General features: G+C 41.0%; 1 protein-coding gene across 1 annotated transcript in view; it reads right to left on the bottom strand.

Annotated features, from left to right (window-relative positions):
- The window catches only part of ece2b (endothelin converting enzyme 2b), a 32,185-nt gene extending 30,552 nt beyond the window's left edge, over positions 1-1,633 (bottom strand). Inside the window, exon 1 of the mRNA XM_037677694.1 lies at positions 1,373-1,633. Coding sequence (XP_037533622.1) covers positions 1,373-1,405 — 33 coding nt within the window. The 5' untranslated portion in view covers positions 1,406-1,633. The remainder of the gene's footprint in view (positions 1-1,372) is intronic.
- Between the last annotated feature and the right edge of the window lie 10,809 nt (positions 1,634-12,442).

Here is a 12,442-nt window from a genome sequence, read left to right as displayed (position 1 = left end):
TCAGACTCAGTAAAGTCCAATTCGATAAATTCAGACTCAGTAAAGTCTGACTCAATAATTCAGACTCAGTAAATTCTGACTCAGTAAATTTAGACTGAGTAAAGTGCGACTCATTAAAGTCAGGCTCTGAGTATAAAAGACGGTTAAATGAATTAAATAAGATAAGATAACACAGAAGTTTATTGATCCCGCAGGAAATTGTTGTGCCAGTCAAATGATTTCTTTTAGCACTTCCTGCTGCTGTCAGAAACAGTCTGATGGTTTTTATTTAGAGTTAAATCAAAGTTTATATAAAAATAGAAATCAGCTCATTTATGTCAACATTTATTATTTTAAAGAGGAATAAATGTTTTAAAAGTGTTTCAGATGCTTGAACTGATTTAAACCCCCGAGTTGGATCAAACTTGATTTCAGCTGAAACAGAATCACACTTTCTGCCTCAGGATGAGTTTGATGAAGATCAGTTTGAGGTTGAACCTTTGATCAGATTGAAGATTTATTGATCAGACTTCATGAGGGCGTGATCAGATGGTTCTGATCTCATGTTTGTGTTTGTTCTGATTTGTGAGACAAGTGAGAGATTAAAGTTTAATTTGGCCTGAAAATAGGAAGAGTTTAGAAACAACCAAACTGTTGGTGTTTTAAAGTCCAGAGGAACCAGAACTCAGCTGATCGGACCCATCACAACAAACCTCTCAGAGGAGAAGCAACAAATAAACTCTTAATAAAAGTTATTATTCGTTCATTTAAAATCTGCTGGAAGTTCCTAAACTCTGAGTTAAACGTCAGCTGATTAAAGTGAAACACTGAAGACAGATTAGGATTAAATCATCCCGAGTTTAAATTTTAAAAACTTTATTCAAACCAGGAAATCCTGGAATTATTTAAAAACTTTTTCAAGTTTTCTGATTTGATCCAAACGGAAATTTGTTGTAAACAACCAAAACAAAAAGTAAACATGGTTCCAGTTCTGAATGGGTCAGAACCAGCTGGAGATTCTGGTCTGCTGGGACAACTCAGGAAGTAAAAACTCCTGACTGGACCTGAGAGGTCCAGAATCAGACCTGATCCAACAAATCCTCCATGGGGTTTTTCCACAGACTGGATCAGAACCAGAGCCCTGACCCGAGAACCTCCAGCAGAACCATGAAGAACACGCAGCTTCACCCGAACCATCCTCTGATCTGATCACAACATCGATCTGATTGATCTGTAACGTCAGCAGGGATTTCAGGCCACACGCGCTCACGCGCGCGCACAGATCAATCCTAGTGATTGACAGCCACTCAGCCTCAGAGGAGCACGCTGGATCCGCAGCAGCGCACGGGCTGCGTGCATGTTGCGGTGTGTGAGTGTGCGCGCGCGGACTCACAGTGTTCCGGAGGTCCTGCAGCGCCAAGCTCATCCTGGAGCTCCGAGCCCGAGAACAGTGCGCTACGGACGGCCGCAGCTCCGGCCCATCCTCCCGGCTGTCGCTCCGCGTGTGGCCCGGTCCGTGGCCCGGAGAGTCCGCCTGTCGGTTCGGTGGCTCCTGGTCCGGCAGCTGCGGGATCCGTGCGGGTTCTGGTCCCTCCGCTTCAATCTGACTTCCCCCCGGCTCTCCGTGACTCCTCAGACCCCGCCCAACATCCAGCCAGCCGCTTCCTCTCACAAACAAACACACCCCGAGAACCACGGAGACTGACGTCATCCACACGGACCTACGTCATCTCCTCCTCCACATTATCTATCTATCTATCTATCTATCTATCTATCTATCTATCTATCTATCTATCTGTCTGTCTGTCTGTCTGTCTGTCTGTCTGTCTGTCTGTCTGTCTGTCTGTCTGTCTGTCTGTCTGTCTGTCTGTCTGTCTGTCTGTCTGTCTGTCTGTCTGTCTGTCTGTCTGTCTATCTATCTATCTATCTATCTATCTATCTATCTATCTATCTATCTATCTATCTATCTATCTATCTATCTATTTGTCTTTAATTCAATTAAGAAAAACTCAGACCCTCTGACTGAGTCCATCCTCGAACCCTGAGCTCCATCCAGGTCAAAGGTCATGTGCTCTTCTCTAAAAATAACATGGCAGCAAAACTTTGGTTTGGAAAGTTTCATCTGAAGGAACCACAAAACTTCTGGGACAGAACCAGACCAAAGGACAATTGTTTACCCATAATGCACTGCAGCAAACCCCTCTTCCCAGCTATCAGCATGGCGGTGGAGGCCAGGCTGATGGTTTGGGCTGCTTGCAGTCACTGAGTGGACCATGAGCTCCTCTGCAGCAGAACATGTCAAAAAGAACAGAACCAGCCCAGAGTCCAGAACCTGAACCTGCTGGGACCTTCAGAGAGCTGAGCAGAACTCTCAAAGAACTGAAGCAACGATGGAGAGAAGAGTGGACCAGAACTCCTCCACAAACACGAGAGAGTCTGATGAAGTCCTGCTGAAAACCACTGAGGGTTCTGCTGCAGAATGAGGTTCTGGATCAGGGACTGGACACAGTCTTTTACTGGTTCAGGATTATTTATTTATTTAAAAACATTTGAAATGTTTCAGGTTTGACAGAAAACTTTCGTCCTCAGCGTCCGATGGTCGGGGAGATCCTCCTGTCAAAAGTTGAAGATCATTTGGACTCTCTTCAGTTTGCGTATCGTTCACGTAGAAGAGTGGAGCACGCAACAGAAACTTTTTAAAATATGATTTTAGGAAACCTTGAAGGAGCAAACACATTTGTAAGATTGTTTTTTATTGACTTTCATCTTTTAACTCCACATTTTAGCAGAGAATTTACAACGTCTGTACGACTCGGGCCTCATGTGACGGCTGGTGGACTTTTTAACTGTTCATCTCAGCAAGTGAGGGTCAACGGGGTCATCTCTGATGTCCTTCTGTCCTCTATCAGTTCCCCTGGTTCTCCTCAGGGCTGCGTACTTTCACCCCTTTTATTCATTTTATACACAAACGATTGTCGCAGCCAGTTCTCACAGCGTCACACCTTAAAGTTTGCTGATGTCATCCTGTCCCTTGTCAGCAGTGATGACCCAGACCTGGACCTGTGGTCGAGGACTTCACTGAATGGTGCGAGTCGTTAAAGTTAAACGTTTCTAAGACAAAGGACAAGGTCATTGATTTTAGAAAAGGCTCTTTGGTTGCAGCTCCTGTGGACATTAACGGTGACGCTGTTGAGGTGATGCAACAATATAAACATCTGGGAACTGTTCTTGATGACAAACTGACCTTTGACCCCCATGTGACCTCACTTTGTAAGAAGGCCCCACCAGAGAATGTATTTTTTATCAGAAGCTCTGAGGTTTTAATGTTGATTCTACTTTTATGAGAGTGTTTTATTGAGTCTCTTTAGCTTTAACCTTCATCGGTTGGTTTGGATTGTTAACATGTAAGAGCAGGAACAAACTCTCGGGGATTGTCAGGATGTGCAGCAGAACTGCTGGCATAGCCCTACAGAACCTCACTGACCTACACAAGGTGAGGTCAGCGAACAAGGCCAGGCTGATTCTGGCAGATCCTGATCATCACTCCATGGTGAGTTCAGGTTGCTTCCGTCTGGACGCAGGTTTCTGCTGCCCAGATGTAGAATGAACCGACTGAAAACCTCATTCAGCCCTGTAGCGATCAGGTTTCTCAACGAACAAAGGTGATTTCTGTTATTTTAATGTCACTCTCTTGTACGAGATGAATATTTTGTGTTGAATGTGAAACAAAAGGGCCACTTAGGGATAAAAACGATTTTTAAACTTTCGACTAAAAACCAAGAACTGTCTTTAAACCCGTTCCTCCTGCAGGGTTCTGTCTGGGTACTGGCCTTGTTCTGTCCCAGACACCAAACTAACTCTTCAGGGTTCCTAAGCACGAGAACATCTGGGCTCACGGTGAACCTTAGTGTTTGATCCACCTTTGAAGAAATGTTCTGATCCGGTTTGATGACGTCACCCCATGACATAAGCAAACTAGGAGTTTTATGCAAATCTTTTCTGTTTCCTGGAACAGGTGCAGCTCCTCAGACCGGTCCAACAGAGGGGAAGACCGGAACCAGCTGAACAGGAAGTCCTGACCTTTTACACGTCAAAATAAAAGCCTGATTCAGATCAGCTGTGATTAGCTGAACAGTCCGAGGTCAGTCTGCCCCCTGCAGGCAGACCGTGGAGCTGCACGAGAACTGAGTCCACATCGTGGTCACATAAACCGCATTCAAAGACTTTAAACTCACATTTAACTTTGTTAAATTAATCCATCCTTTGATGGATGGAGTTGACTTTTTTCCCAGTTTGAATCTTTTTCATATATTTTTTTTAAAAGTTTGAAACTGTTTAGAAACTTTAGTTACTTCCCTTAAAACAATGTTGTGAAGTTTGTTAAGTCGGGTATTTTAATAAAAATGAATCCTGAATCTGGGATTCTTAAAAAAAAAAAAAAAGCAAGAATAAAATAGAAATGAAAATGTTTCTGTTAATAAATTAAAGTTTAAACTTGAATAAAGTTAAGCTTAAAACAAAGTAAATGTATACTGAATCACCATTTTTATTCTGAGACAAACTTTGAAATGGACTTTTTTCCTTCTGCAGTGATTTTTCTTTGAATCTTGTCTTGTAGCGCCCCCTGCTGGCTGTAGCCTCTCATTACAGCCTGAAGGTCTGAAAATTTTGAGTTTTTAACAACGATCAGTCGTTAAAAGATCGTTTAAAGTTGTTTAAAGATTTTTATGTTTTTTTTTTCATGTCAGACTTACATGAGACACAAATTAGACACAACTGTCTGGGACGTCCATCCTAAGGATGATTGTGGGTGACTGCAGGACATCTGTTGAACAGCTGTCTCAAGTCCATGAGTCCACTGTGGGACACCTGTAGGACACCAGTAGTATAACTTAAGAACATCTATAGGAAGACAGTAAGACACGTCAGATGACCTTAGGACATTTATAGAACACTTGTAAGACGACTCTGGGACACCAGTAGGACATTAATATGACAACTGTAGGAAGATTTGAAGACACCTGTAGGCCACTTTTAGGATGACTTTACGGTATCTGTAGGACACTTGTAATACGACTCTGAGACACCTGTAGGACACTTGCAAGATGACTCTTATACATCTGTAGGACACTTGTAAGATGACTCTGAGACACCTGTAGGACACATGTAGTACGACTCTGAGACACCTGTAGGACACATGTAGGACGACTCTGAGACACCTGTAGGACACTTGTAAGATGACTCTGAGACACCTGTAGGACACTTGTAAGATGACTCTGAGACACCTGTAGGACACTTGTAATACGACTCTGAGACACCTGTAGGACACTTGTAAGACGACTCTGAGACACCTGTAGGACACTTGTAAGACGACTCTAAAACACCTGTAGGACACTTGTAAGATGACTCTGAGACACCTGTAGGACACTTGTAAGACGACTCTGAGACACCTGTAGGACACTTGTAAGACAACTCTGAGACACCTGTAGGACACTTGTAATACGACTCTGAGACACCTGTAGGACACTTGTAAGACGACTCTGAAACACCTGTAGGACACTTGTAAGATGACTCTGAGACACCTGTAGGACACTTGTAAGATGACTTTGAGACACCTGTAGGACACTTGTAAGATGACTCTGAGACACCTGTAGGACTCTTGTAAGACGACTCTGAGACACCTGTAGGACACATGTAGGACGACTCTGAGACACCTGTAGGACACTTGTAAGATGATTTCAAGGCATTAGTAGCACACTTGTAGGACACTTTTGGAATGAATTTTAGATTTCTGCAGCTCACATGTGAGACACCTGTAGGACAATTGTAATATGACTTAAGCACATCTGTAGGATGACTGAAGGAGACCAGTAGGACACTTGTTGGATGACCTTAGGACATTTATAGGACACTTGTAAGATGATTCTGAGACAATCTGTACAATACTTATTTCAAGACATTAGGACATCTGTAGGACACCTGTGGGACATACACTGTGTGACAGATGGACAGGACATGTATTATTAGCTGTGGACTTGCTGCAGAAGGTTCTGAATGATTCTGATTCTTGGCTGAGAGCCTCAAGAACAAATGGAGTTTCAGAGAGGACAGTCACACCTTCAGGACATTTTTGGATCTGTTTGTGTCTGTAACTGGAGGAAGGCTTGTCCTCTGCGCTCAGGTCCACATTGTGTGTACGCACAGTTTCATACATCTGGGTGGTTTTGTGACCTTGTTGTTTTCTCACTTAAAGCTTACATCATGTTTCAGAAGGAAGTCTAAGTACCTGAGGTCCCTGGTTTGGTTTCAACTCCTCGGTTTTCATTGGAGGTCTAGATTCACTTTACTATCAATAGTAACTGACATGGTCAGATGGATTCTAAATTTCTGGAACACGGTTTTCAAACTGTAATCCATGATCTTTTTGGGATCTTTGTTCTGGTAGCCCATTTTCCTCTGGAGGTCCATGTTCCTATGCTGGTCCATATTCTTTTGGAGGTCCACGTTTCTCTGGAGGGTCACGTTCCTTTGGAAATCCATGTTTCTCTGCTGCTCCATGTTCCTCTGATGGTCCAAGTTCCTCTGGTGGTCCTTGTTATTCTTGTAGTACATGTTCTGCAAGTCCATGTTCCTCTGCTGGTCCATATTCTTCTGGAGGTACATGATTCTGTGGAGGTCCTCATTCCTCTGGAGGTCTACGTTCCTCTGAAGGTCCACATTCCTCTGGTGGTCCATGTTCCCCTGGTCAATGTTCCTCTGGAGATCCATGTTACCCTGGAGGTCCATGTTCCTCTGGTGGTCCATGTTTCTCTGATGGTCCATGTTCCTCTGGTGGTCTATGTTCTTCTGGTGGTCCATGTTTCTCTGATGGTCCATGTTCCTCTGGTGGTCCGTGTTCCTCTGCTGGAACACAGAAGAACTCTGGGTTTTCAGCAGACAATTGAAGGCAGGGCAGCTGAGTGGATCTTGGTCTTTCTCACAGAATGTCCATCCATCCATCATCTTCCGCTTATTCTGAAGTCGGGTCGCGGGGGCAGCAGCTTGAGCAGGGAGGCCCAGACATCTCTTTCCAGAGCCACCTCTTCCAGCTCTTCTGGGAGGACTCCAAGGTGTTTCCAGGCTAAAAGAACAAATAATTCATCTTCTCTGTTGGAGCAGCTGACAAACTGTAGCAGAGCTTTGGTTTTAGGAGAGAAGATGTTTGAATCCTTTTATATTTTTTGTGTTTGTGTGAAAACATCTGAGCTGAAGCCTCTGGAGACACAAACTGGATGAAACTCGTTCGTTCGATGAGTTTAACTCAGAATATTTCTGTTTTTTCTGTCGGCGATGAAACAGATTCTTCAACCTTCTTCATTTTTCAGGTTTTAACTTCTCTTCCTCGTCTTCCATCATTCCATCCTCTTCACTTCCCACATCTCTCTCTTCTCCTACTTCCTGTCTCCGTCTTTTCTTTCCGAGGAGAAAGAGATGAAGAAGAGGAGCTCTTGATCTTCATCATCGTCACCTTGTGGTTCTGCAGCAGAAAAGCTGCAGCTGCGTCTCTGAAAGGAGGAAGATGAGTTCAGATGAAAACCTTCGGCGTCTCGCGCTCACACTTTTTGTTCTTGGAGAGACGGAGGCGACAGGAAGCTGAATCATCCTCACCTGTCAGCTCATCTTCATCACAGCTCGTCTTCATCACAGCTCGTCTTCATCAGTCTAACAAAAACACAGAAGCAGCTGAAAACTGAAGGTCAACAAACTGGAGACGAAGACGTAACATCTAAACGTTGTCTTTTGTTTTTATCTTTTATTTGTCACTTTTTTGAGTCTTTGCGTAGAGATTTTTAATGCTCTGTCTCTTTTTCAACTTTTCAACTTAATTTTTCATTTTCTCTTTAATCTCTGAGGTTTTGGAGCATGCGTTGTGTCTTATGACCATTAACATATGTATGTATTTATCCTTTATTTAAGCAGGAAAAATAACTCATTGAGATTAAAAACCTCTTTTCCAACAGTGACCTGGACAAGACAGCAGCATAAAACATACAACAAATCCAAAATACTAAACCAAATACACAAAATACAGATCCAGGAGAAATCACAATAATTACACATTATGGGCTGTTACAGGAGCCAAGTGATCTGATCTCTTGTTCCTTTAGAATTGATTTAAATTGACCCAACGTAACAAGAGATGATAACTTTAAATCCTTCTGCAGAATATTCCAAGTGGCAGGGGCGAAAGATTTAACAGCCTTTTTACCCAGTTCAGTTCTGACCTTTGGGACCTGCATCAAAATGATATCCTGAGAACACATGGATAAAAGTTCTAGATAAAAGTGAACATAAATATGTAGGAAAATGCCCAAGGATGCATTTATAGACACAAACCAACAAGTGAAAGTCTGCGGTCAGTCAAAGAGGGACATTTTGCTGTAGCGTACAAAGTGCAGTGATGTGTTCGATAGACACAGTCAGTCATAAAACGCAGGGCACAATGATATACAGCATCCATGTTTTTCAAAACCTGGGCTGAAGAGTTCATAAATAGCAAATCTCCATAATCCACCTGGGGCAGAATAGTCGAAACAATCAGGTGCCTTCTGACTTGGTGTGAGAAACACTTTGTTTCTAAAACAGAAACGCAATTTAAGTTTTAGTTTAGAAACCAGTTTACCAATATGAGATTTGAAGAATAGATTCTCATCAATCAGAATACCTGAATATTTGTAGCAGCTGACAACTTCAATTTCAGCCCCTTGAACAGTTAACAGGCTGGGGAGGATAGGTGGGAGCTGCTTACCATTTGAAAATAGCATAGCCTTTGATTTTTCTGCTTTCAAAACCAGTTTAAGCCCATCCAGGCGGGTCTGAACAGTATCAAATGCAGATTGCAGCAGTCTAAATGATTGTGGAACTGAAGATGATGAACAATAAATAACTGTATCATCAGCATATAGATGAGCTTTAGCATCAGGCAAGTTATCGCACAAATTGTTTACATAAATTGTGAACAACAAAGGACCTAGTAAGGAGCCTTGAGGCACTCCCTTTAAAATAGGAAGGACGGAGGAACAAGACCCAGCCGCTTGGACACATTGAGTTCTATCAGACAAATAGTTGGAGAACCAGTTAACAGCCTGGACAGATTACCCACTTTTGTAGAGTTGATTCATCAGGGTGACATGATCTAGTGTCAAACGCTTTAGAAAGGTCAACAAAAAGAGTTGCACAATATTTTCAATATCTAGGGCATCTATAATGTCATTTACCACTTTAAGAGCAGCAGTTGTTGCACTGTGCTTTTTTTGAAAACCTGATTGGTGTTGTGAGAGTAGGCCTGTTGAATCTAAAAATGTTTTCAGCTGTTCTGCGATCAGTTTTTCCAGAACTTTGGAAAGTACACACAATTTAGAGATCGGTCTGTAGTTGTTGACTACAGATGGATTGGCACCTTTTAACAAGGGAAGAACAAAGGCAGATTTCCACATCCATGGAATCTTATTTTCAGCAAGAGTTAAGTTAAAGATGTAACGTAGAGGTTCTGCAATAAAGTCTGCAGCTGCCCTCAAAAAAAGGGCTCGAGTTTGTCAGGTCCAGCAGATTTACAAGGATCTAATTGTTGTAAAGTTCTATGAACTTCAGTTACATCAAAAGGGGCAAAACTAAATCCTGGAACTGAATCACTCAAGTGTGCTTGAGAGAAATCTTCTTGCACATATAGTCTCTGTGGAAGCGATGATTCAAACAAGGACCCTGAGGAAATGAAATGTTCATTGAATTGTTAAGAATAACAGTTACTTTGTGTGTGTTTGAGCTGAGCCCTCTCCTGTACACATTCATCCCTTTCTTCTCTTGTCCTAAGTCTCATTTGAGTTAATCATCAGGATCAAAGAGATATATGCCGTATTTTTCAGATTATAAAACGCATTAAGCGAAACAAAACGGTCAGATAAGTCAAACTTTATTCAACTCATTCACAATAACAACATAAAATCAGTTCGATGTCAGTAAACACAACCAGAGTAGGTGTTCCTGATTATAAGGCTCACCGTTGATTTTTGAGAAAATCAAAGGATTTTAAGTCCCAAAAATACGGTAAGATAAAACATGGCCTCGGGCTGCTGCCTGCCTGTCATATAAAACATCACATCATCTGCAAACACCAACACAAATGATTGTTTCTTTCTGATTGGTGACGGTTTAAAATTAATTTTCTTTAAGGGTTTTATTTATCCATTTTATAAAATTAGTTTAGTTGGAATTTGTTAAAATAAAATGGGGAGTGGTGGCGCAGAGGTTAGAGAAGGTGAGCCTGTGAAGGTTGCTGGTATGACACCGCGGATCAATGACATCAAAATGTGGGTGGTATAGGTGAAGCACCCACAACTGCCTCCACCCTCGTGTGCCCCACTCTGTGCCCTTGAGCAAGGCCCTTTACCCCCACCACCTGCTCCCTCCCCCGGATGCCTAGATAGCAGCTCTCTGCTCCACACAGAGGGCTGTGGTTGCTCAGTGGTCTGTGGTTGTATCAGGAAGAGTATCCAGCGTCAAAACAATCGCCAAGTCTTCGTTCGAGTTAGTTCACTGTAACGCCCCCTGAAGAAGGGAGCAGCCGATAAAAGAAAATAAATAAATCAAAACAGACATTTAGACATAAATCTGTGACGACTTATGAAAATTGATTTAGATGCCAACCAAAAGTAAAATAGTTTTATTTTTTTTGACTTGACAACATGACCTGAAAATGTGCCAAAATAACTTTTAGGGCTGAACTAAAGGGTGCTATTTGTAAAGTTACTCAGTCAAAAATTAACAGCAATATTTTTGGTTTATTTAGCTTTTCATAAGAAAAAAAAAAGGGTTATTTTTTCAAAGTCATATTTTCATCATGTTATATAAATGTCATAGTTCACTAACTAAATACTTATTTTACAAGCTAAATATTTAGTTTACAAATTAAATATTTAACTTGCAAGTTAAATATTAAGTAAGCAAGCTAAATATTTAGCTCCACACTAAATATTTAGTTTACAAACTAAATGTTTATGTCCAAGCTAAATGTTTAATTTATAAACTAAATATTTAACTTGCAAATTAAATATTTAATTTATGGATTAAACATTTAAGTGTTAATTAAATATTTAATTTCCAAGCTAAATATTTATTTTCAAAACTAAACATTTAATTTCCAAATGGAATATTTATTGTCCAAGTTAAATATTAAATAAAGGTTGAATGAATTTAATTTCCAAACTAAACATTTAATTTCTAAGCTAAACATTTAATTCCTAAACAAATATTTAATTTGCTAACAAAATATTTAGCTCAGACCTAAATATTTATTTTCCAAACTAAACATTTAATTTCCAAAACAAATATTCAATTTGCTAACTAAATATTTAGGTCAGACATAAATATTTAACTTGCAAGTTAAGTATTTAGTTTGTAAACTAAATATTTAGCTTGTAAATTAAATATTTAGTTTAGAAATGACATTTATAAATGTATGGATAACATGGTGAAAATATGACTTTGAAAAAACAAAACTATATTTTTCTTATGAAAGGCTAAATAAACCAAAAATATTGCTGTTAATTTTTGACTGTGTAGTTTTACAAACGGCACCCCATACTGATCTAGTTTTTATAAACTTGTGAAAAACGCAGTAAATAATTTAAACTTTTTTTACAATTTTATCAAAACGTTCAGCTCGTTCACAACGTCACGGCTCTGTGACCTTCGTTTTTTGTAACTTTTGTGTTTGTTGAAATGTGTCCAGACAATCGTCTCCTGCTGAACATCACAAAACACCAAGGAGAACCTCAGAGACCTTGTCTCGTCTTCCACTTGGCTAATCAGTAAATCAGCTCATTGATTTATGTTTTCATGATCAACCTGAAGTTTTGTGAAACGGGAAGTTTTACAGTTTTACTTTACTTGAACTGTTTTCTCTCAGGTACATCCAGAACCGGTCCATGTTTGTTCCTCAGTGGTCCTCACCATCAGATGTCTGGACCCCAGGGTGAAACTCTCTCCTGAAGCTCCGCCCACTCCCAGTATCATACACCTGCAGATGGAACCCAAGGCTCTCCTGTTTTACCCATCATGCACTGGCCTCGTCACAAACTTCACGCAGCATTGCATCTGCAGACTATTGATAACGTAACCATGGCAACCAGCTTTGTTTCCACGCTTTATCTGCTGTTTCAGGATTGGCTGAAACCTGCTGACGGCAGCTTAACCTTTGACCTCATTGAGGGTCGTTGACGTTGTCTTGTGTGTGTGTGTGTGTGTGTGTGTGTGTGTGTGTGTGTGTGTGAAGCAGTGACTCTGCAGCTGATTATCGTCTTTTTGTTTTCAGTGAATCGTCTTTGAAGGTGAAACTCGTCATCAGCAGCTATTCACACACACATGCACACACACACACACACACACACACACACACACACACACACACACACACACACACACACAC

Source organism: Nematolebias whitei, chromosome 6 (genome assembly GCF_014905685.2).
Source record: "Nematolebias whitei isolate Nwh7 chromosome 6, NemWhi1, whole genome shotgun sequence".
Taxonomy (NCBI): Eukaryota; Metazoa; Chordata; class Actinopteri; order Cyprinodontiformes; family Rivulidae; genus Nematolebias; species Nematolebias whitei.
This window is presented reverse-complemented; position numbering and strand designations above follow the sequence as displayed.